Below are 26806 nucleotides of genomic sequence, written 5' to 3' on the forward strand. Positions count from 1 at the left end.
TGGTATCTGAAAAGGCATTTAGGGGTATTTACAGTTTATGTATCTCAGAGGTGACATGGATGCTTTTAACATGCAGTTACAAATGGATAAATAATGTTTTGTTTTAACATAAAATGTTGAAAACTGATATTTGAAATGAACAACAGTCAAAATGTGAAATTAAAATCGCCAGTAGATGTCAACAAGTGGCTGTTAATGAGTCATTGAGATTCGACCGATTCATTCAAATGCCTGATTTATTCAGAAACAAAGCATTTGACTGTGTTAATTTATTCAACTGATTCATTCAAAAAGCTGACTCATTCAATAAGTAAAGACTGTCCATTGCATAGAGAAAAAAAACAGTGCTGTGATCTTTGTTTGGAACCATTTTTATTGGCAAAATTATGATTATTAAATGTGTTCATGCTGATATTTGCAGAAACACTGTACTCTTTGTGTGATATAGATTAAGTTAACTATATTAAGTTATATAAACACAAAAAAAAAAGCTTACAGAAGCATTTTTGCCGTCTACAATTTAGAATGCCTGGAATTTTGAGTTTTAATAGACCATAGGTGATATACTTGATAACGTCACATGGCACATCATTACAACAACTTACTATATTAGTGCAGACAATGCTGTCTCTCACACCCCTGACTCGACTTGAGTGGGAAATTAATCATTTGCAGTTGTGCGCGCACTTGAGCAAAGGTGTTTTTAAGTTATATAGGAGTCTATAACTTTCAGATGCCAGACCACTGATTCGTCAAACCTGCTTTCCTGTAGTCAGTGTTCTTTTTGATTTCTGACTATTTTGTAGCAGGTAACAAATATACAGGAAATGTACTGGAGTAAAAGTATACATTTTAATTAGGAAATGCAGTCAAGTAAAAGTAAAAGTTGGCTGAAATATAAAAACTATAAAGTACAGATACTTCCAAAAAACACTTAAGTACTGTAATTAAGCATTATTACTTCATTACAATACACCACTGGAGATTATGCCACTTAATACGGCAAACCCTGGTTGAAATGCATACACGAGAATGCTTGTTTCATTTAAACCTGTTCTCATGTCTGTAACTAACGGCGTGTCCTCAGAGCAATTACATGCTGTAGACTATGTGTTGCTCCAGCTGTATAAACACAAATGTAAATGTTGCACAATATTTTGCTCCTACAAACGATGAAAAACTGCAGACATCACTTAGATTAATTTGTTATGGTTGCCTAATTTTTATTTATTTTTTTACATTTATTTATACAGCAATATGGATGAAAAGAGTATTGACTTTCAGATGTTATGAAGCATGCTGCAGCAGTTTGATTTGCAAGCAGTGATGTGCTGTTTGCTGATGAACAAGCAGAAAAGCTGCTGAATAATACTTACTAGAGCTTGTATAGGAATGCCGGGATAGGTGTCTTATACCTATAGGTTGATGTGATCAGCTTGAGAATCAGCTGATGCAAGCTTGACTCAAGTGACCTGTCAGAAATAATTCTAATGCTAAATTTATGAGCACAGTGCTGCTTTGTGTACAGCTGTTACAAGGCCTTTTATTGTGGCCAGCCTGAGGCACAGATGTGCAATAATCATGCTGTTTAATCAGCATCTTGATATGCCACACCTGTGAGGTGGATGGATTATATCGGCAAAGAAGAAGAAGTGCCTCACTAACACAGATTTAGACTTAGATTTGTGAACAATATTTGAGAGAAATAGGTCTTTGTTTACATAGAAAAAGTCTTAGATTTTTTAGTTCAGCTCATGAAAAATGGGGGCAAAAATAAAAGTGTTGCAGTTTCAATTTTGTTCAGTGTATTCACTGTTACCTAAAACTACAGTAAATGTTTTCTCTGTGTTTATTGCCGTGTGTGTGTGTGTGTGTGTGTGTGTGTGTGTGTGTGTGTGTGTGTGTGCGTGCATGTGCTGAACACATGATATGTAAAAATTGATAGCCTGAATGCACTGTAAGTCGCTTTGGATAAAAGCGTCTGCTAAATGCATAAATTAAATTAAATTTTTAATTTAATTAAATTTATATATATATATATATATATATATATATATATATATATATGGTCACATATTTTATTTACTACCAAATTCTTTAAAATAAAGAAGTTCCGGTAGCACTTTATTTTACAGTCCTGATCCTCATGTGCATACTATGTACTTATTATAGTAATTACAATAACTATGCTTTTTCTATTTAGCTTTGCTTTTAGTGATGCTTTTAGTCATCACTTTCATCGTTCATCGTTACATCATTCTTTGAGCGTGGTTCGTGCGTGCTCCGGACTGCACGCCTGCTGCTACTTAACCATGATGAGAAGAAACATTACTTTGTCTCGTCAAACTTTGCTTCTGTTCTTTTACTTTAGTTTATTTTCTTTTCTGTTTGAGAGTTTCGTGTTCTGAGTTAAGTTTTGTAACGCTGTGTCTCTGAGTCTGACCTTGAGTGCTTGTTCAACTTCAACCAGCCTACAATGGCACTTGTCATCTCTGTAAATCACACATGTAAACACTCCTGTGTGCTCTGTCTGTGTTTTTGGCTCTGAATACTCCCCCATTCATGATTCTATTATTCTCACCAAATGAGTATTTCACACCTCCGCCAGGTATGACACATAATCCGAATTATTCTTTTATCATTATTCTTTTGTTTTTATTCCACCTTTATTAACCTTTGTTGTGGTATTTCAAGCTTTAAAAAGCCACCAAGCTGCAATGTCACTTCAGTCTCAGGATGCATTTAGCCCTTATTTATCAAAAGTCTTACTATAAAAATACAAAACATTTTCTTATGACCTTACGTGAATTATTGTGACAGAAATGCATTATGAAGAAGAAATGCAGCTGCTATTAGTATTATTCAAATATTTTGTGTGTACAGAGGTGTATCAGTGTTGTTATGGGCAGATAACAACCAGGAAGTGTACATGAACCATGTGTCACGATGTGGCATTGTCCGCTTATGACAGTCTAAAGATTGACAAGGCAAAGGACCAATCAGAGTCTGTCTGAGCCACGAGTACACGGGATGGCACACACACACAGATCGCTGGGAGAGGCTATTTATCACCAGATCACTTAAATCAGTGGAAAATTAATAGAAATTATGATTCTGTCTGAAGAAATATTAAGTAAACATTAGTAAATATATCAATATATCTCCGCAGATATGTTTCTTTGGTCTATAAATCCTTATTGATGCAGTTCAGTGAGTCTATGTGAACACAAATAAACTGCTGCAGACCTGACTGAATATGTATGAGTGGTGAATTTCTATTCAAAATGTGGCATAATATGGATTTATTATTTTGCACTCCTGACATAAATTACTAAATAACTCACTGCAACAATGTTTTATCAAAACATTGGTCAAATATCGAAGCTAGAGTCTTTAAACTTTCAATTGATCCAGAGTTTGTCCAGATCAAGTAAGAGAGTGATGTTTAAAATGCTGTGAAAGTGAAACAATAATAAACTGGGGCTGTCGCCGATCCTTGCATGCAAAGGGGTTAAGCTCATTGAGGAACTCAATGCGAGGGTTAATTAAGTCACTGATGGTACTTCATGTCTATGCAATTTCACATATTGCTATAAACTTGGGATTTCACATTTGCATTCTCTTAAACTAATTCTTTCCTAACTTTCTATCTTCCTGCAACTTGTGTGAATGTGTGATGTGTGTGCTTATGTGCTATATTAGTTTCTGTGTCTTAGATTTATCTAATAAAGCCCTATTCATATTGAAAAAGTAAGTATCTTCTGTTTTGTGCTTAAAAGTTAATGTCTTAAACTGTCAATCGTGTTACTGTGCTAATTAATAGAGTTTTCACTATACTTTTGATATTAATATCCATTGCAGAGCTGAAGTTAAATGTCTTGTTCAATGAATCACTGGCCATCTCAGTGATCAGCTGTGAAACAGTGATTCTGTTCAAATTCCCATTAAAATCTTAAATGATTCCCTTTGAGCTGAATTGACCCGTTTCCCTTACACAATACACATTGGCAAATTATAATTGCATCCAGCTGCTGCTCATCACGACATGAGCATAAATAGGCAGGAGGTGCAACAAATGTCCAGGTTTTCGCTGAGGAGCAGAGCCAGTGACCTGGTGCTACGTGTTGGTACAGCAACTCTGGTGACAGGATGATATGTCTCCATTCTCTCTTTCAGGGAACAAGGACTACATATGTAACCAAGGCATTCCCTTTCAGGCAGTTACTCGTTGATGACCAACAAATTGGGATCCCTAACAAAGTGCCACTATTGCTGCCCCTTCCAGCGCCCACTTGGTCCCCCCGCGGCAACTGGGGTAACTGCCCTATTCATATTGAAAAGATAAGTATCTTGTGTTTTGTGCTTACAAGTTAATGTCTTAAACTGCCAATAGGACAGGGCTTAGGCGAAAAGAGTCTATTACTGTTGTTCCACAAGACCCATACAGTAAGACTGGATAACACTGGGAAAGCATAACCTTTTCAGGGACCTTGCAGAATCCACATCCTGCAAGCTGTGGATATCACATTTATGGACTGGGAATTAAGAGCAGTACAACATATGGAATGCCTCTGAGTTTGCTTCAGCCAAGTTAGGAGGAAGGAAACACATGCAGGGATATAAGAGCTGAGTCTGCCAAGGAAAAGACAGGGGAACCATACTGTGGAAGAATACACACATGGGATCACCGTGGGGATCAAAATATATGGCATCTAGCCTAGCACAGGGTTAACTAACAGGCAACTTTAATAGTGTTAGGTCTCGCACCAGATGCTCCATCACATCCGGCTGCTAAGGGTATTGGAGGAACTCCACAGGGTTTGCCTTGTGGGGAATTGAACTGAAGAGCAGTATAAGTGCACATATCTGTCAGTAGAGTGGAATGGAATAGTAAATGAAACACAGAGCAGTTTCTCTGTTTTTTTTAACAGATGAAGAGCTGCTCTGAGGTCCTAAAATCTGCATACAGTCCACATATTTTTGTAAAGCGCAAATGCAACAGAGCAGAGCCAGGACTGAGTCTGCCTCCTCCGAGGGCATCACTTGCATGTTCACCACCTGATCCCTGAAAGGCATGGTGGGAACCTTGGATACATATCTGGGCCTCAGGATAATGTGAGTTAGCCAGCCTGAATTCCTGGCACGAAAGCACAGCTCTGATCAGGCATCTCCATGGGTAATTCCGGTGAGAAGAGAACCATTCAACGAACAGGTCCCACTCCAAGGTATAGGCACGCCTTGTAGAGGGTGCTCTTGCAGAAGAGACGGTGTCTACCACCACCTGGGGTACATCACCTAGGCCCTCCACATTCCATCTAGGGACCACACATGAAGGTTTCACAGATCTGGATGTGGATGCCAGAGGGTGCCCCATCTCTGAGAAAGTAGATCATTCCTCAGGGGAATGCGACAGGGATATGCTCATTGGACAAAATTGCATCGCAACCACACACTCCACTGGGGGAACCACCACGTATCCTCTGGGCACCCCGTTGAGGGTAGTGAGGGAGGAGGATTCAGCAGATCAGTTTCCGGCAGAAAAAGCTGCCTTCCATGAACTAGCCAATTTCAACAAATGTCATATTTCAGCCCAGAACTATATATATATATATATATATATATATATATATATATATATATATATATATATATTTATATATATACACACACACAACATATATCATAGAACTTCTGAACATCATTAAAGGGGTAATCCATCTATATTCAAAACAGATGGAATAGCACATCTGGACATCATTAAAATGTCTTAGGTTAATCCCAAAAGGAGGGGGGTGGTCAAAGGTCATCCATAAAAAAAGACATTTGGTGGCACCATAATTACTACTCACACATACACATACAGTAAAACAGCACTTAACACTAAAAAAATTGTATTGTTGCATGTCTGACCTGGTGGATAGCAGGGCCAGATTGGTTGTATTCCCACAGTTGATTCCTGTATCCCAGAGCATCTCCTACACCGCTGAGCAGCATGCCTGCTGTGTAATGTTCCATAGTACTGCAAGAACCAATCATGAAGTTTAACATTAATATAGACACATTATAAATATTAAAGAATATTTATGGTACAATACTGGACAATATGCTTACTTAAAGTGATAGTTCACCCAAAAAGGAAAATTCTGTCAGTAATTACTCAGTAGGGATGGGTACCGAAACCCGGTATTAAACTGGCTAAATTATGAAAGACCTTAGTATCAGTAAGATCTGACACTATCGGTTCTGCTTTCTCTACTGGAGGGAAAAAAAATGTATGTACTATACTAACTAGACATCCAAAACGCCGCTTTTAACGCCACTCCTACCGCCGGCGGTGTAAAGTGCATTTGCAGCCTTTGACCGCTGAGTAGCGCTTTAACCACAAGTTATCAAACAAGCGCATTAAAGCACATTTTACCGCAAATAGACGTCAGTTTTGCCTCGCTGATGTGTTACATTTGATGGCTTCAGTCAAGGAAAATGAAAGAAAAACACTATAGTTTAAATATTTAATATATTTAATATTTAATATTCACAGATGAAAGTTTGGCATTTATGAAGTTATGTGCATTTCTTAGAACGAGAAAGAGAAAGAGTCTGTGCTTATATTTTCTAAGCTACATGGTATTAAACCATATTTTAGATTGGACACATTTAAAGGGTGTGCAGTATTATTTATATTATATTAATTATGCGTTATAGGCTATTATTCAGAAATTGAGAAATTAAGATTAAGAAATTGTTGCATGTTTAAATGTGAAGCACTGTAAAATTTCGTTCCCATTATTTAGGCATAATTTGCCTAAAACAAGAAACGAATAAAATTAAACCAGCACGATTAAATCTTTGAAACTCTAAAGAATTAATAAAACGTCCTCACGATTAAACTCAAGTTCTCTCATTATAATCAACAACATTCACACGATGTAAAAAAAAAAAAAAAAAAGCTTTAGTAATTTACAACTAAAGTAATTTTGGAGTAATGTAGAGTCTGCACTGCGGATCATTTCAGAAAGATAACAGCTTTAACACCAGTATTAAAGACTTTTTAAAATAAGTTGAGCTCAAAACTCACTCTTAGTTAGCAGCAAGTGTTTGAAATAACTTGATCAGGTGTGGATTATAATCACTAAACAAGGCAGAAATATTTATAAGCGATGAAAAAGACTATGCGCGCTAAACATTAAAGTTACCATAGTAAACATGGTAAATATGACAGCTTGGATAAATCAGACATAAGCTTTTTATTCTCTATTACAATTGTGTATTAATTAAGTAACATTTCATCTGTCGTCTCATTTCGTGAGCTTAGCTCCACGTTGCATATCATCAAAATATAATAATGATTTCTGTTCGGGAGCTTTTATAAAAATAGAGAGTCTGCGCTGCTGATCATTTCGGAAAGATAACAGCTATAACACCAGCATTAAACACTTTTTTAAATAAATCAAGCTCAAAACTCTCTTTCAGTCAGCAGCGAGTCTTTGAAATAACTTGATCCAATGTGTATTATAATCACCATACAAGGCAGAAATATTTATAAGGGATGCAAAAGTCTGTGCACACTAGGCATTAACATTACCATAGTAAACATGGTAAATATGACCTTTGAGGAAATCAGACGTCAGCTTCGTATTCTTGTGTATTTTAGTAATGTATATCATCTGTCACAAGCCTCATTTCTAGAGTTTAGCTCACGTCATAAAAAAAAAAAATATAATAGCCTAATGTTTTTGTTCGGGAGCTTTTATAAAAATAGAGATATTATCATTCATTCTAAATGTGACGGCTACTGTGGCTAATAAACAGAAACAGACTTGACTGAATAAGCAGGCTATTTTCATAAGCGTTAAAAATAAATAAATAAAATAGAAATAAGTGTATTTATGTGTGATTAATTTTGAGTCCTGACAAATTAAATCAATAGCTTATGATCAATGTATCACTTATTCTACATCGATGCTTTTGAATGTGAATATATAACAAAGCATGCAAACAAACGGCCGCTTTTATCATCTTCCTTTTGTGATCGCGCATGTTCCAGTTACTTTTTCTGATAACTTCTCTTTGTTGGTGAAATAATGAGGTTGCATGACGTTGTTCTGAGAAGCGTGTAAAGGACGTGTTTTAGTGTCGCGCAGCGGAGCTTCAGGATCCACTGTGGAAACCCTGCGCTATTCTGGCCTCGGTGCTACTGGCCCGAGGCTATGAGACCCGCCCGGTCCGCTTTAAGCCCTGGGTATTAGCCGCATTTCCACTGTCGGGTCAGTGCGAGCTAGGGCTTAAAGCGGGCCAGTAGCACCGAGGCCAGAATAGCGCAGGGTTTCCACAGTGGAGCTTGAAGCACCGCTGTACGTCACTAAAACACGCCCTTTACACGCCTCTCAGAACAACGTCATGCAACCTCATCATTTCACCACCAAAGAGAAGTTATCAGAAAACTAAGAAATAAGTCACTGGAACATGTGCGATCACAAAACAAACATGATAAAAGCGACTGTTTGTTTGGATGCTTCGTTATATATTCAAATTCAAAAGCATCTATGTTTTAACTATATAATTGATTTAATTTATCAGGACTCAAAATTAATCACACATAAATACACTTATTTCTATGTTATTAATTTATTTTTAACGCTTATGAAAATAGCCTGCTTATTCAGTCGAGTCTGTTTCTGTTTATTAGCCACAGCCCTCATATTTATAATAAATGATAATATGTCTATTTTTATAAAAGCTCCCGAACAAAAAACATTATTAGGCTATATTCTTTTATGATAGGCAACGTGAGCTAAACTCTCAAGAGGAGGCTAGATAATATAAGTTACTTAATAAATACTCGATTGTGATAGAGAATAATAAGCTGACATCTGATTTCTTCAAGCAGTCATATTTTACCATGTTTACTATGGTAACATGTTTAGTGTGCATATCTTTTTCATCGCTTATAAATATTTCAACCTTGTATGGTGATTATAATCCACACTGGATCAAGTTATTTCAAAAACTCGCTGCTGACTGAAAGAGAGTTTTGAGCTCGACTTATTTAAAAAAAGGTGTTTAATGCTGGTGTTAAAGCTGTTATCTTTCTGAAATGATCTGCAGGGCAGACTCGCTATTTTTATAAAAGCTCCCGAACAAAAATCATTACTATATTTTGATGATATGCAACGTGGAGTTAAACTCTTGAAATGAGACGACAGATGAAATGTTACTTAATAAATACACAATTGTGATAGAGAATAAGAAGCTGACGTCTGATTTATCCAAGCGGTCATATTTAACATGTTAACTGTGTAACGTTAATGTTTAGCGTGCATAGTCTTTTACATCGCTTATAAATATTTCTGCATTGTTTAGTGATTATAATCCACATCGGATCAAGTTATTTCAAACACTTGCTGCTAACTAAGAGTGAGTTTTGAGCTCAACTTATTTTAAAACGTCTTTAATGCTGCTGTTAAAACTGTTATCTTTCTGAAATGATCCGCGCTGACGCTCTCCAGACACGGAGAAACTCCGCCTTTGTTTAACCCCTCCTCTAGCCCCAGCTGGCCCGCTTTGGCCCAAGGTTTTCGTCGGGCCAAAAAACCCTGGCCGTTGGCCCAGAGGAAGCCCCGGCGAGGCACGATCAAGCCCCCGGAAGTGAATGTGGAAACGCGACTGGCCCTGGCACGCACTAGCACGCCTGGTCTTAGCTCTATAGTGGAAACACAGCTATTGATACCAGAAACACGCTCCGCCTTCACTCCGTGAATAAAGTATTTCAGTATGTTTGAAATGTTATGTTCATAACATAGCATATAAAATAATAATACAAATTTAAAAAAATAACAGGAGAGTTTCAAAGTGGCTTAAGCTATGTGTAAACTTTTTCCCTATATCACATGCCAAACTAATCTTTAATTGCTGCTTTCTGCTGTGAAAATTTTGTTTGTGATGAAAATAGTTATTTTATCTAAACAGATCGATTAACTTTCAAAATCAGATAGCATGCTGATAATGTAGCACTGTAAGATTACATTTGTTTGAACGCATTATTGCGAAAGCCATTGAGTGTGAATCTGTTTAAATCATGCTTTAACCCGAAAATAATGAGTAAAAGAAACAGACTAACTCTTAACATCCCGCTCGACTCTTGCAGTCAACCTTCTGATCAAGCTAAATATGTTGGCTGTTGGCATGAATTTTACTCGTGATAAGAAGCTCATATTCAAGTGTTTGTGCAAAAATTATTAATGTGCATTAATGACAGGGATGTCATCACTTTAATTTTTCATGATAATGATAATGAATGTATAATTTTTTAATTAACATAATATCGTGGTGTCTCACATAGGTACATTAAAAATATAGCTACAGAAAGCTTGAAATGTTTTTAAACGAAAAGGAATAGTGTAATGTGTGAATGTTGCATTTCTCTCGTCAGAGAGAGCCAGCACTGTGAATATAACCAAAACAACAGTCCTATATAAACCGGTTCAGCAAGTGAAAGCCTCATGACACTATCCATATGAAAGAGCAATTCACACCTTTATCTCGACCCCACAAGCCATGAATAACTATCCAAAACCCAACCCCCTCCAGCTGAACACAATTCGGTCTGTGTTTTGGCTCTGAGGAACGGCGTGTTAGCTACTGGGCTGAAACATGCCTGCACTACACTTCATAATTTTCTCGCAGCCCATATTATTATTTTCACAAGACCATAATGATAATAACAAATAATCAATTAATAATTAATCATTATTTTACGAAAATCATTGTTATTTGTGATCGTGGATGTTTATCGGAGGCTTTAAGACCAAGCGGAGTCCTCTGTTCCCGCCTCACAGCGCGCGGGTCTCCGAGGCTTCACTGTCTGCTGTTTGACTTTACTGAATCAGATTGAGGCGAATTTATTGATCATGAGCCCATTTAGCAAGGCAGGAAAATTCTAACGGAAGGAAGACGTATATCATTGAGCTAATGCTGTTAAAGAGACAGAGAGAAGTCTAGGACTAATCTTAAACTTGGAGCTCATTATATTGAAGTACAAATCCAAACACCAGAAACATTATGCATTTTATGAATAATGAAATGTTATGAAAATTATGCATTTTATTTATGCACATGCTGTATGGTTGAAATAATATTTTAGTTCACAACTTTAAGTTCCGTTGTTTAAAAAAATGCTTTATTGGCTAATGTTTCATAAACCTTCAGTTGTTATGCTCTAAAGTATTTTTAATTACGTTATTGTATTGTTATTATTATTATTATTATTATTATTATTATTATTATTATTTGAATAATTGTAGCTTACATAAATAGGTAAAGCAAAACAAATATTCGGATTGTCCCTTATTTTTTTAAGTAGTAGTAAGTATACTATAGCTTCTGTCAAGATGATTTATGACTTTGACCTTTGACCTTTTGACAGGTTGAACTTCCGGTGACCTTATGATGGATGGGCGGGACAAATGAGATCAAGGGTTAACCTATGACCTTTCCACGCATCGATCATGCGTTTTTGACAGAAAGTTTTACCCTATTGACCTAATTAGTTCTAAATCATGGTTTTGACGGCTAGTTTAAACGGAAGATGAAAGACTCCCCACACATCGATAATGGGATTTTGACAGAAAGTTTTACCCTATTGACCGTTAGTTTGTTTGAAGTCTGTGCCAGATAAATTGTTTGAAGTTTGTGTCAGTTAGCTTGTTTGAAGTTTGTGTCAGTTAGTTTGTTTGAACTCTGTGTCAGTTAGTTTGTTTGAAGTTTGTGTCAGTTAGTTTGTTTGAAGTCTGAGCCAGATAAATTGTTTGAAGTTTGTGTCAGTTAGCTTGTTTGAAGTCTGTGCCAGATAACTTGTTTGAAGTTTGTGTCAGTTAGCTTGTTTGAAGTTTGTGTCAGTTAGGTTGTTTGAACTCTGTGTCAGTTAGTTTGTTTGAAGTTTATCACAGTTATACGGTTATATGTGTGTGGTTATACGGCTTCTCCCCCTCCCATTACATTTATGAGCGGTGTATAAATGGGGTCGGTGTGTTCTACATTTATATATATATATATATATATATATATATATATATATATATATATATATATATATATATATATATATATATATATATATATATAAAACATCCTATAATTTATATATATAAAACAATTAAAGATTGAAAAACATTTCAGTTATATAATTTATATAATCTAAAAACAATTTAACTAAGGTTGAAAAAACATTCCGTTCTTTTAAAAAAAAAAAGGTTATAAATTAACCCTCTGGAGTCTAAGGGTATTTTTGGGGCCTTGAGAAGTTTTGTCATGCCCTGACATTTGTGCTTTTTTCAGTTTCTTATAAATATCTAAATGGGTAAAGTCTAATATCACTGTAATCAGCACAAACTGGGCTATAATAATATGTGAAATGCATGCATGTACATGATTGTATTTTTGAGAAAAAAATGTTATGCATGGTTAGTGAAAAACTAAAAATGTTAAATCACTTGAATAAGGCAATAAAACACATACATAAAATTGGTTGCCGGAAAAGTTGAGAACTGGAGCTTGTAGCCTAGAATTTTTCTTTCTGAATGATGTGAAAATCATCTTGTTCACTCACTCACAGAAAACAATATATTGATTTAAATTTTCTAAAACACTTTTTGTTGGTAAAAGTCATATGCGAGTAGGCGTCAACTATCATGAATATCATTGTGATTTACACCTGAGAAGACAAAGGCCTGCATAATGAGCTGCATAATGAGCCTCCCATTCAACTGTGCCACTGTGAGGGAGGACTTACAAGAAAGAATGTGAGAACAAAATAAAAGTATATAATTTTATGTTTGTAGTTTATTAAGAATATATTTAATTATCCCACAACATAATTTAATATCCACTTGGGGGAGCAGTTAAACAGTTTATTAGGAACAATCAAAGCTGACTTTCAAATTTTTTGGCATCCTTTCTCTAGTCACACAATCCTTCAGAAATCCTTTTAACAATCTTATTTTCTACCAAATAAACCCCATTTATTATCATTATTATTATTATTATTATTATTATTATTAATGTTGAAAAGAGCTGATAATATTTTTCAGTTTTTTTTAGGGGGAATAAATCGAAAGAACTGCATTGTTTTTCATTTGTTAGAGTTATCTCTATTTGTCACATTTATATTATTTACATCAAGCTTTTGAATGGTATAGTATTGTATATTGTTATTGAAACTTCATAATGTTTCACTTGATTATACATTTAGTCAGGAATTATAGTTTGGAAAAAGTATTTGGAAAAAGTCTAACTAGTAAAATGTTTACACGTTATGTGAAAACTAGTACAAATAAATAAAAAGAGACTTACTCATGTTTATGATCTCTGCTGAATAAAGTGCTTCATTCTTTTTTCTGAGGAAATCCATTTCTCAAATCCTCAACCACATCACATCTTTTTGGGGGGAATTATGTCTTAGTCCTCTCATCGCGAAGCAAACAGTAAAATAAAATAAAAACTTGAAGAATAGTCTTGCTGCTTTTTCTTCTGTGTGGGCGTATTCAAGCCGCGCGCTTCAGTTTGAATCTGAATAGCGCGTTAAGCGCGGGGGCGTGGTCACATTAGATATAATGAGCGGAGATATGAAAAACAGACATTGCGTTGTTTTCATATGGATTACTTTATCTCAGAATATTTGTTTTCGGCAGCACTTGTTTAGTTTAAAAGTAGACATTCCAGGCTTTCTATAGATATCTCTCTCATGTCTCTTCGTTGAGTATTCACGGAGTTACAGTTCATTTTAATGAAATGTTTGTACATGACGATCAGCGGAGACAAAGACTGTAGACAGCGCACCTTGTTTGTTATATTTATTTTATGAGTGCACAAAGGTTTTTTGTTATTATGTCTGTATCCAAAAAAAACTAGACCCTTTACAGATTCGATTGATGTATTGCTCTTATCTGTACGATTAAAACTGAGAGTGTAATTTAAGTTCTTTTCGGGGTTATCAGGTGAAAATGACTCAAAACGCATATATGCGTTAATCGAGTCGAAAGGGTTAAACCGTATAAAAAAATATACTGAAACCGACTGTTTCAGATAAAACAAGATCTTTTTTTTTTCTTTTTCTTTTTTTTAGAGAGCAGGAAAGAGATGTTTTCACACACCTTTGATCCTGACCCTCTGTGTCCCCACTGTCTGTGTTTGCACGCCACAGTGCACACTCGTCGGAATTTACTAACCAATCATAATATCTTCAAAGCCATTTTTAATTAAAACCAAATGTATCTCATGCGGGAGTACCATGTTTTTGACAGTTTTCTGACGGTTCACCTATGAATTACGGCTGGTGCGCGCCTAGCATCTCTTGTACCCCTTTCTCTCTCTCCCTCTCTCTCCCTCTAATGCCTGTGTACACACATTCGTCTCCAAGTCTTATTTTCTTATTTTAATGAATATAAACACATTATACATTCACAAACAATATAAAACAAAAAACATTTACATTAGTTTTGTTCATCACTAAAAAATATACATTTTACCAGGATCGGGGAAAAAATATATAATTGAACAGAATGAAGAATATGGTCTATTGAGGAACCCGGACGTGTCATTGACACAATTCAGTTAAATTCATTTCACATTATTTGTTGCAAGACATTTTCTATATTATATTTAAAACCTTTTATATCCATCTTTATATCATATCTTTTTCAAAAAGCTGTTTAATTATTTATTTTAACCGTACACCTACAGTACCACCATACAATAAAATGCTGCATGCAAGTACACTTTTAAGCGATCTGAATTATGACTAGCCTATAAATTTAATCATAAGCCACACGTACCTTGTTATATCACTATAATATCCACGGCGCTATACAAATTTGTATTCTGATAAACCATATAAACAAGCGGACATACGCGTGGACATATCAAGTTAAAAAGAGACTTATCTCTATTTTAAACAATATTAAATTATATATGACGGCATGTTACTAAACCGGAACATACATTTTAAACAAGTATTCATCGTTTTTATAAAACACATCGCAGTAACAGACATGTTACTAAACCAAAACAAATAATTTTATCATACATTTTTTTTAATCATGTATTCAATCAGTACTTATACAACATATTCAAACACATTTTAAACATATTTTAAACAAAAACTAATCATAAACGCAGCCTTCTCAAAATTACAGACATGTACAATCATGCTGATCACATATTATGGGATATTCAGACTTTTAGCCACTAATACGTTTTAGGATAATGAAAAACACCAATGTCTGAGGGGTGTCAAAATATCTCCAGTCCCCAAAACCCACTCAGACTCCAGGGGTTAAAGAATATGAAAATAAATAATTATATAATGACATCGGGCTACTAAAGCAATTCATTAAACAAAAAAAGGTATTCAACATTTAAGATAATCAAACTTATAAAACACACCATACTCTTCTTTTTTTTTAAGAGATAACTTATTTTAAATGTGATAGCATAGTATATATACAATAAACATTTCTGATGATACATATAAAAATTTATCCCTTACATTTTTAGACCGGTGAGAGATGTCCAAACATGAATGAAATATCCCCAAAATAAAATAATACGACTTAAAAAATAAAATAAAAATTATTAAATCATAAACAGAATCTCACAGGTCCCCGTAGTGAAATGTATGTGAGACCTGAGGGCCTGCTTCACACACACCCCGTGCAGGCGAGGGTGGAGTTCCAGACCGCATGATCAATGGTCAATGGTGTACATTATTTCAAAGCTAACATTAATGTAATGTTTTTTTAATAATCAGTACCCCCACTACATCTGATGTCCGTTGATTCTTAATTCAACAAAATGATGATATATATTACCTAAAATATTTTATATTTTTATATAATATTATATAATAAAAAATTATTTATATCATATTATATCATATCATATGTATGATCATATTATATCAGATGCGTCATGCATTAATCACTTTAGATTCTTTAAAGTTCTTATTTTTAGCACCATCTTCAAAGTTTTCATACCATCTCTCTCTCTCTCCCTCTCTCTCCCCCTCTCACACACACACACACACACACACACACACTCACTCACTCACTCACCCCCCTCTCTCTCTCACACACACACACTCTCTCTCTCTCTCTCTCTCTCTCTCTCTCTCTATCTCTCTCTCTCTCTCTCTCTCTCTCTCTCTCTCACACACACACACACACACACACACACACACAATGAAACATGAAGCCAAAGTCTTTCTGTATGTTTTTTTTAAAAATAAAACTTAAAATATTGATTTTGCTTTAAATCTATACTGAGGAGCTCGTTTGTTTGTCACAGTATAGACTGTGAAGTTTTTGATGAAGTTGTTTTATCTTTTAGAAGAAAGACCCTCGATGGTATTCAACCATTAAAGATGGTTCAGGAAAGACCCACGCGTCCTAGAGATGTAATTTATGTGCGTTGCTACGGTCGTAAACCTTTCACATATCCACGGTACTTTCAGACACAGAGCAGGAAAGACATTTGCAGGCCCTCTGCTTAGCCGTCCCAAAATACCTCCATTTAAAAGCAAAAATATTAAAATGACCGCCTGTACATCTAACAGGCTGTAGTTCTATTTTTTATATATTTTGTATTAAAAGTACTATCCATATTATATTCCTTATTTAAAACAATATATTTAACCGACAGTATCCCGCCAACGTGTGTTTTCCATCAGTTGTTTGCCCATCAGCCTTATTACGTAGTGTTTTTCATTTAGCCTACTGTAAGATCCCTTTACAATAGTGTAATGAAAGTTAACTTTTCTTAAAAGTTTATAGTTGTATTTTACTATATCCCCATCCTTCTATCCTGTAGATTGTATGCGTACTGTAAAATAACAAATATACATCTTGCTTATAGTCAGTCAAATAATTACACCTACAATTTGAAACGTGTTTAAACACGTTGTGTGTCACTAAAGCAAGGCATACCGTCTATCGTCTTATTTTTTTTTAATAACGCGATGACCGGCATTGTCTCTTCATATAATTTATGCACCCGAGTGCTTTTCTCTCCAGAGAGGAAAACCCGTTCTCTTTGGATATGTTTGGCAGAAACATAATTTCTACATCAGAATTTTTTTTAAATGTACGACTGAACTTTTCTCATTCGACAGAAATACTATTTTCAAATTATTTACCCGGCCTATAACACTCGGTGTAAATGTTCTTACCTAGAACAGAAAACATACGCTTTGACTATTTTGTAGGCATCGTGTAATGTTAAATGGTTTACTAAAAAAAAACAGTAATCACCAGCAGCTGTGATTTTTCAAAAAGAAAGAAATGTACGAGCTAAGGATGTTTCAACTATTATCATCATTTCCCTTTGACCCGGATAAAGCGGTAATTAATTTTCTATGCGAGTGAAACAATATACAGTTCTCATACTATTTGTGTAAATAGCTGTGCTAAAACATTTATGACTATTTGAGCGCAGGCCAACAGATCATGTCAAGGGTGTTTCACATCTAAGAATCACAATGTTTTGTAAATGACATTTTTCTTACACCTCGAGATTTAGCCGTATCAAGATTTTGGACGGCCTTTCGTGTATTCGAGCGACCAAATCACTAAGAAAGAGAGTATAGCGAGAAAACTTACGTTTACAACGCATATAGAATTCAGAATACAATTGTTAAAGTATTTTTTTTTGTTAAATGTTGATTTGTAAATGATATTTTTATTACTTCCATTAGATTTAGTCATCGTGTTCGGATAGCCGATGACGCAAATCACATTTTGTTTTAAGACTCCTGTAAGTCCATGCCAACTGGACAAAACAAAACACGACGACAAAACACGACGACATTAAACAATGTAATCAGTTCCTACGGCCATCTTCTTCGATTCAAATAAAGCAACATCTCTAGTGTACGTGTGTATGTGCTAAACATCTTTGCTTCTCCACTTTTCCAGATTTGTTAGATGGGCTACCGTTGTAATACAAACACATTTGAGAACTACGACGTTCTCACTTTTGTAACGGTTATAGAAAAATGCCGTACACACTTTTGCATTTCATAATTCAGTGATTTTAGCTGTAATGAGCACATAAGACAAAAATTGTGATTGTGAAAAAAATTGAGATAGTCGACCGATCTGTTGACATGTTGTTTTGCAGTTTTCCCTGACTGCGGTCAAACATACACTGCCTGTTCATAGGAATTTTATGGCATAAAAATATCGCCCCTACATCTAGAGCTCTTGTTCATATAGCTGATGACCATGTTCACATTGTTTCAACATCTCCGCTCGACATTAAAGAGTAGGCCTATGTGTACTCTCCTTCGGTCATAAGCATTATCATCTGCCGTGCGCTGAGATTTTTCTGCTTTGTCCACTTTTGACGGATTTGCTAGATGGACTATGTCGCCTTGTTGTAACGTGATTACGTTTAAGATCCATAAGATTGCACTACATTCACCTGAAAAGGTTATAGATATAGTCTTTTATACAGGAAATGTGTATCGGAATAACAATTACCTAATAGTGAAGTCCGCTCTTTTAAACTATTGTGAAAACTTTTAATGTTGATCCGGCCCACCAGCCGTGTATCTTTTTCATTGTTTTTAGATAAAGACTATTCTCAGAGTTTGGTCAAACAGACAAAAACATGAACAAAATAGAGTACAAGATGATTAAATGATTGTCAAGAGAGTGTTTAAACTGAGATTGTGATGCACTTTAGAGCTTTTTCTGGTCTACCTGTGTCACAATGAAAAATAATAGACACTACCTCGACTTTTAAAATGAGCCTTACCATCTTCTGTTATGACTCTTATACTTAATACAAACCCATCTACTACACTAAAGTTAGACATTAAAAGTCATGGATGTCATGGATGTGGTATTTTCATCGTATGCATCTCTAAACAGTACTTCAATAAATAAACCGCTGTTGATAAGTCGTTCATTTAAGTGAGAGGCGGGATGATTTTGACCGTTTTAGTCATTCGTTGTGCTTAAGGTCTGATCCAGGAAACCGCGCTACGACTGTAACTGCGCTGTCACGTCTAAATAACCCGCTCTTCTTTAAGAAAACCGCGAGGCGAGCAGTTTCTGACATCTATTAATTCACTTCATTTTTTTCACCACCACAAATATTTTGTTTAGCATACATATTAGTTTTAGTCAGTTACATAGACGTCACGCATTAAGTTTATAGTTATTTAAAATAGTTATGATGGAGTTACAGGTTTAGGTTAGTGGGGTGCCTGTAAGCGGTGACAACTTCGAGCATCGGAGACGACGGTGTTACTCAAACAGCCCATATCTTTATCTTTTAACAAAAACTGTCGTATTACGCGTTACTAAGACAAAATCTGTAACAGCGTTCATTAATACGTTGAAATGAAAATAAACACACAAAACTTTATAATGACCGTGAGTTCAATATAGCCTAACACCGCATTGACAAATGTTTGTTCTAACGCTTTCGCCCTAAAATTGCGAGATTTCTTAACGGACGCTAGAGCGAACTGTAAACCGCACACTTCCTCATCGCATTACGCTAAGAAACTGCACATGGTTAAAGCTATTACACCATAAACTGTCTAAAGTTGTTAATGTACAAGCACAGTAAACTATTTCTACAAAAAATATCATTGCACTACTGTTTTTGCATATAATACATCGTTCAACAATACTTTTGCACACTCATTCGACTTTATTTATTACCGCCGTTCTCACGTTCCTGCTGTTCATAATGTATATATAATCCTTCATTGCTCGGTTCATCATGTACATACGATCCCTACATTGCATTCATATTTATATTCTGTATATACTCTGATCAATATCGTATATAGCAACTACACTGTATATTCTGTATAGCTTTACTTACTCTGCACTTTTATGTATATAAAACACTATATTCTTGCACTTCTGGTTAGATGCTAACTGCATTTCATTAGCTCTGTACTTGTACTCTGCATAATGACAATAAAGTTGAATCTAAACAAGTACAATATTCCAGGACTCTGCTCATTCTTTCTGTTTCAATTAGTTTAAACTGACTTTCGCATTCTTATCTTATTTTCACCAACTAAGCGTTATTCCTAGGCCTCGCGGATTGTTTTCTAGTTTTGCCGTCAACCTCTTTGTTCATACGTCGCGATATCTCTGCGAATTTGCTCGATTTCATAAAATATCTTTTACGTTATATCATTATACTATCCTAGTTTATATCAGATACAAGTTTGTTTCTTCATATTTCTCGCAAGTCAAACCCTAACCAGGGCCCTTCACCCTCCTCCGCTTTTTGAGCGCAACACCCACAACCTATTTTTTTTTTTGGTCGAATGTACAGAAGATCCACCGCTACTTCCTCGTGACTACGGCTAGTCTTTATCCCCTGTGAGCGGCTGACCTCATAAACTCTGCAGTTATCGCAGGTTTTCTTATGATCCGCGAACAAGGGTTTTACAGCGCGGTCGATGGAGTATCTGTCAGTATCTACGTGGACTGACAGAATCGGCTTTGTCTGAAACTGACGCACTCTCTAATTTTCAAATAATAAGGTTTCGACGGATCTGAACCATTTGAAAAAAACACTGGATCGTCGTGGAATTGATCATCGTGGATTTTAAAACGCTCGGTTTACGTCTTGGAACAAATTCTGAAAAGGATGTCCGCCACTACCAGCGCTGCTGCGGATGATCGAGTGGAGTGCGGCTGTGACGAAGGAAAGATGTGTCCTGTAAAAGCCAACATAGACTCTATGTTTAAACAATGTTACAGAGAGCAAATGATTGATCTGATGCGTAAAATCATAGACGATGCGTCTGATCCGAATCTTGATTGTACGACGGATTCCAAGCGAGTAACAAATCTCAAGAAAGAAATGGACGTTGTAAGAAGACTGAAAATTAATCCGTGGCCCGATTTGACGAGCTTGTATACGACCAGCAAGGCGCCGATTTGTGTAACGACCAGAAAAATTCTGTATGTGACGGCCGAATGTAGCGGCGAGATGTACATTAACGAGACTCTCAGTCTGTGTACGTGCATAACGGATTTGTGTGTGATGTTAGTCGCTAAACATTATGGTTTCGCCATACATGAAATCATTGAAACCGTCGTCAATTTCATAGTAGAACAAAACTTGAGGGCCTGCCGAGATTTTCTTTTCTGGCTAGATAACTTGTGATGTCATGTCATCCCTATTGTTTGTAATAACAATTTGATCACTTTCTTCATTACTTCGTTGTAAATTCAACACTGTTTTGTTGAAATAAAAGTTTGAATCCTTTCACCGGATATTCTTTCTCAGAGTTCATTTTTTGGATTTTAATGATTTAGCATACGTCCGAAGAGACTTACAAATGAGTGTACAGTCGCGGATACTCTAACTGGGGTAGATGTAAGAGAAATATGAAGAAACAAACTTGTATCTGATATAAACTAGGATAGTATAATGATATGACGTAAAAGATAATTTATGAAATCGAGCAAATTCGCAGAGATATCGCTAAGTATGAACAAAGAATTTGAGGGCCAAAACTAGAAAACAATCCGCGAGGCCTAGGAATAACGCTTAGTTGGTGAAAATAAGATAAGAATGCGAAAGTCCGTTTAAACAAATTGAAACAGAAAGAATGAGCAGAGTCCTGGAAGATTGTACTTGTTTAGATTCAACTTTATTGTCATTATGCAGAGTACAAGTACAGAGCTAATGAAATGCAGTTAGCATCTAACCAGAAGTGCAAGAATATAGTGTTTTATATACATAAAAGTGCAGAGTAAGTAAAGCTATACAGAATATACAGTGTAGTTGCTATATACGATATTGATCAGAGTATATACAGAATATAAATATGAATGCAATGTAGGGATCGTATGTACATGATGAACCGAGCAATGAAGGATTATATATACATTATGAACAGCAGGAACGTGAGAACGGCGGTAATAAATAAAGTCGAATGAGTGTGCAAAAGTATTGTTGAACGATGTATTATATGCAAAAACAGTAGTGCAATGATATTTTTTGTAGAAATAGTTTACTGTGCTTGTACATTAACAACTTTAGACAGTTTCTGGTGTAATAGCTTTAACCATGTGCAGTTTCTTAGCGTAATGCGATGAGGAAGTGTGTGGTTTACAGTTCGCTCTAGCGTCCGTTAAGAAATCTCGCAATTTTTGGGCGAAAGCGTTAGAACAAACATTTGTCAATGCGGTGTTAGGCTATATTGAACTCACGGTCATTATAAAGTTTTGTGTGTTTATTTTCATTTCAACGTATTAATGAACGCTGTTACAGATTTTGTCTTAGTAACGCGTAATACGACAGTTTTTGTTAAAAGATAAAGATATGGGCTGTTTGAGTAACACCGTCGTCTCCGATGCTCGAAGTTGTCACCGCTTACAGGCACCCCACTAACCTAAACCTGTAACTCCATCATAATTATTTAAAATAACTATAAACTTAATGCGTGACGTCTATGTAACTGACTAAAACTAATATGTATGCTAAACAAAATATTTGTGGTGGTGAAAAAAAATGAAGTGAATTAATAGATGTCAGAAACTGCTCGCCTCGCGGTTTTCTTAAAGAAGAGCGGGTTATTTAGACGTGACAGCGCAGTTACAGTCGTAGTGCGGTTTCCCGGATCAGACCTTAAGCACGACGAATGACTAAAACGGTCAAAATCATCCCGCCTCTCACTTAAATGAACGACTTATCAACAGCGGTTTATTTATTGAAGTACTGTTTAGAGATGCATACGATGAAAATACCACATCCATAACATCCATGACTTTTAATGTCTAACTTTAGTGTAGTAGATGGGTTTGTATTAAGTATAAGAGTCATAACAGAAGATGGTAAGGCTCATTTTAAAAGTCGAGGTAGTGCCTATTATTTGTCATTGTGACACAGGTAGACCAGAAAAAGCTCTAAAGTGCATCACAATCTCAGTTTAAACACTCTCTTGACAATCATTTAATCATCTTGTACTCTATTTTGTTCATGTTTTTGTCTGTTTGACCTAACTCTGAGAATAGTCTTTATCTAAAAAACAATGAAAAAGATACACGGCTGGTGGGCCGGTTCAACATTACAAGTTTTCACAATAGTTTAAAAGAGCGGACTTCACTATTAGGTAATTGTTATTCCGATACACATTTCCTGTATAAAAGACTATATCTATAACCTTTTAAGGTGAATGTAGCGCAATCTTATGGATCTTAAACGTAATCACGTTACAACGGGGCGACATAGTCCCTCTAGCAAATCCGTCAACAGTGGACAAAGCAGAAAAATCTCAGCGCGCGGCAGATGATAATGCTTATGACCGAAGGAGAGTACGCATAGGCCTACTCTTTAATGTCGAGCGGAGATGTTGAAACAATGTGAACGTGGTCATCGGCTATATAAACAAGAGCTCTAGATGTAGGGGCGATATTTTTATGCCGTAAAATTCCTATGAACAGGCAGTGTATGTTTGACCGCAGTCAGAGAAAACTGCAAAACAACGTGTCAACAGATCGGTCGACTATCTCTGGTAAAAATAAATGAATAAATAAAATGATACATGTTTACGAGTCACACGTTGACAATTTTTGTCTTATGTGCTCATTACAGCTAAAATCACTGAATTATGAAATGCAAAAGTGTGTACGGCATTTTTCTATAACCGTTACAAAAGTGAGAACGTCGTAGTTCTCAAATGTGTTTGTATTACAACGGTAGCCCATCTAACAAATCTGGAGAAGTGGAGAAGCAAAGATGTTTAGCACATACACTAGAGATGTTGCTTTATTTGAATCGAAGAAGATGGCCGTAGGAACTGATAACATTGTTTAATGTCGTTGTGTCGTGTTTTGTCAAAATAATAGAAAAGTTTGGGCAATTTTTCTTAAATGAATAGAATACGCTCACCGCGCTCTCTTTCCCACGCGAAATTTAGCATGAACTTACAGGAGTCTTAAAAATAAAAATGTGAATTGTGTCATCGGCTATCCGAACCCGATGACTAAATCTAACGGAGTAATAAAAATATAATTTACAAATCAACAGTTAACAAAAAAAAAATACTTTAACAATTGTATTCTGAATTCTATATGCGTTGTAAACGTTAGTTTTCTTGCTATACTATCTATCTTAGTGGTTTGGTCGCTCGAATACACAAAAGGTTATGGATAAAATGTATCTCACAAGAGTGTGGAAACTTTAACGCGCTCAAACTTAAACGAGTGTACCGTTTGATTTGTTTAGGTTGTAATAGTTTTAAGTGTAAAACAGCTAGACTTCATTTTTGCTTCGATGCTTCATGCGATCACACTTTTGGACAGACACATAGTTGAGCTAAAATAAATATCTCGAAGAGAGAAACTGTAACTTAATTTCTTAATTTTCATTTATTCCTATTACGATGACGCCGCACAAAGATCGCATAAAAACGTAGGATCCGACAAACAAATTGTGAACGGACCTCCAAAATCTTGATACGGCTAAATATCGAGGTGTAAGAAAAATGTCATTTACAAAACATTGTGATTCTTAGATGTGAAACACCCTTGACATGATCTGCTGGCCTGCAAAAACAGTCAGAAATGTTTTAGCACGGCTATTTACACCGATAGTATGAGAACTGTATATTGTGACACTCGCGTAGAAAATTAATTACCGGTTTATCTGGGTCAAAAGGAAATGATGATAATAGTTGAAACGTCCTCAGCTCGTATATTTCTTTCATTTTGAAAATCACAGCTGCCGGTGATTACAGTTTTTTTTTTTTTTTAGTAAACCATTTAACATCACACGATGCCTACAAAATAGTCAAAGCGTATGTTTTCTGCTCTAGGTAAGAACATTTACACCGAGTGTTATAGGGTAAATAATTTGAAAATAGTATTTCTGTCGAATGAGAAAAGTTCAGTCGTACATTTAAAAAAATTTCTGATGTAGAAATTATGTTTCTGCGAAACATATCCAAAGAGACAGGGTTTTCCTCTCTGGAGAGAAAAGCACTCGGGTGCATAAATTATATGAAGAGACGATGCCGGTCATCGCGTTATTAAAAAAAAATAAGACGATAGACGGTGTGCCTTGCTTTAGTGACACACAACGTGTTTAAACACGTTTCAAATTGTAGGTGTAATTATTTGACTGACTATAAGCAAGATGTATATTTGTTATTTTACAGTACGCATACAATCTACAGGATAGAAGGATGGGGATATAGTAAAATACAACTATAAACTTTTAAGAAAAGTTAACTTTCATTACACTATTGTAAAGGGATCTTACAGTAGGCTAAATGAAAAGCACTACGTAATAATTGTTTTGCTTTGTATAATTTGTCTTTCTCAATTAATGACAGGCATTGCCTGGTTTCAGCATATGATAGGCCGGCTTCAAAATATACTGTGAAATGCAGATTGATTATTACACTACTCCTACTTTTATCTGGAAATGTGCAGCCCAATCCTGGCCCCGGTTTGCAATGTGTCTTGACCCCTGCTGAATTTAAATCAATGCCTGGACTTAAATTTGTTCATCTTAATGTTCGCAGTTTACTACCCAAAATGGACATGGTTAGAATTTGGATTGAATCTACAGATGCAGACATAGTGATAATTTCGGAGACATGGTTGACGAAATCAATTACTAATGAAGATATAAATGTGCATGGGTATAATGTTTTTCGCAGTGACAGGCCCAAGAAAGGTGGTGGTGTTGCTATCTATGTTAAGTCAAGATTTGGTGCATCAGTTGTTCTGTCTGAGTCTCTCTGTAAGCAAATGGAGTTTTTGGCCTTAAATGTTGAAATATTTAAGTCCCTTTCAATTACTGTTGTGGGGTGTTATAGACCTCCATCGGCCTCCAGGGAGGCTTTATGATCTTTAAAGCTTCTTTTGTCCAGATTAAACTATAGGGAACTTTTACTGGCCGGAGACTTGAATTGGGACTGGCTAAATGTTGTTTCTGATGAATTTAAATCTTTCTGTGATTCTGTCAATCTTAGCCAGTTGGTAAATGTACCTACAAGGCCTAATCTCAAATATCCAGATAAATCTACTTTAATTGACTTGATTCTAACAAATGTCCCTCATAAATTTTTATCCATGGGTGTCTTTTGTAATGATCTGAGTGATCATTGTGTTATTGCTACTTCGAGAGGCAGTAAAATACCCAAATGTAAATCACAAATTATTAGAAAGAGGAATTTGAAAAATTTTAATGAACAAGCCTATCATCATGATCTATCTTTGATTAACTGGGGACAGCTAGGCCTGTTGCCTGACGTTGAGCTTGCCTGGACACTTTTTAAGGAGAATTTTGAGAAAATTGTAAATAAACATGCTCCTTGGACAAAGCACAGAGTGAAGGGACGGGAAAACCCTTGGTTTTCTCCAGAGTTGTCAGACATTATCCATCAGCGAAATGTGGCATGGGCTAAAGCTAGAAATGGTGATTCTGCCACTGACTGGTCCATTTTCAGACAACTAAGAAATAAATGTACCTCTCTTATCAAAAAGGCTAAATCAGAATATTATTTATCAGTCACAAGTGAAAACCTCAATAATACACAGAAATTTTGGAAAGTCATCAAGTCTCTTTCTGTGAATAAAAGTAATGAAGCCCTCCCAAAATTTGTCTTAAAAAACTCTCTCCCAGTCTACGACAGAGTTGATGTCTTAAATTGCTTTAATGAGCATTTTGTATCAGTTGGTTCTCTGTCCGAGTCGACAGGAGTAGTCGCTGTCACTCCATGCACATACTCATCAGTGTTTTCTGGAGAGCCTTTTAATTT

The 26806-nt window shown here is 35.7% G+C and overlaps 1 protein-coding gene across 3 annotated transcripts in view; it reads right to left on the reverse strand.

Annotated features, from left to right (window-relative positions):
- adprh (ADP-ribosylarginine hydrolase) overlaps window positions 1–26806 on the reverse strand; it is a 222517-nt gene that overhangs the window by 177004 nt on the left and 18707 nt on the right. For all 3 annotated transcript variants that reach the window (XM_026277589.1, XM_026277587.1, XM_026277588.1), the window contains exon 2: window positions 5911–6019. In XM_026277589.1, coding sequence (XP_026133374.1) covers window positions 5911–6019 — 109 coding nt within the window. The remainder of the gene's footprint in view (window positions 1–5910; window positions 6020–26806) is intronic.

This window comes from Carassius auratus, chromosome 12, assembly GCF_003368295.1.
Source record: "Carassius auratus strain Wakin chromosome 12, ASM336829v1, whole genome shotgun sequence".
NCBI classification, from domain to species: domain Eukaryota; kingdom Metazoa; phylum Chordata; class Actinopteri; order Cypriniformes; family Cyprinidae; genus Carassius; species Carassius auratus.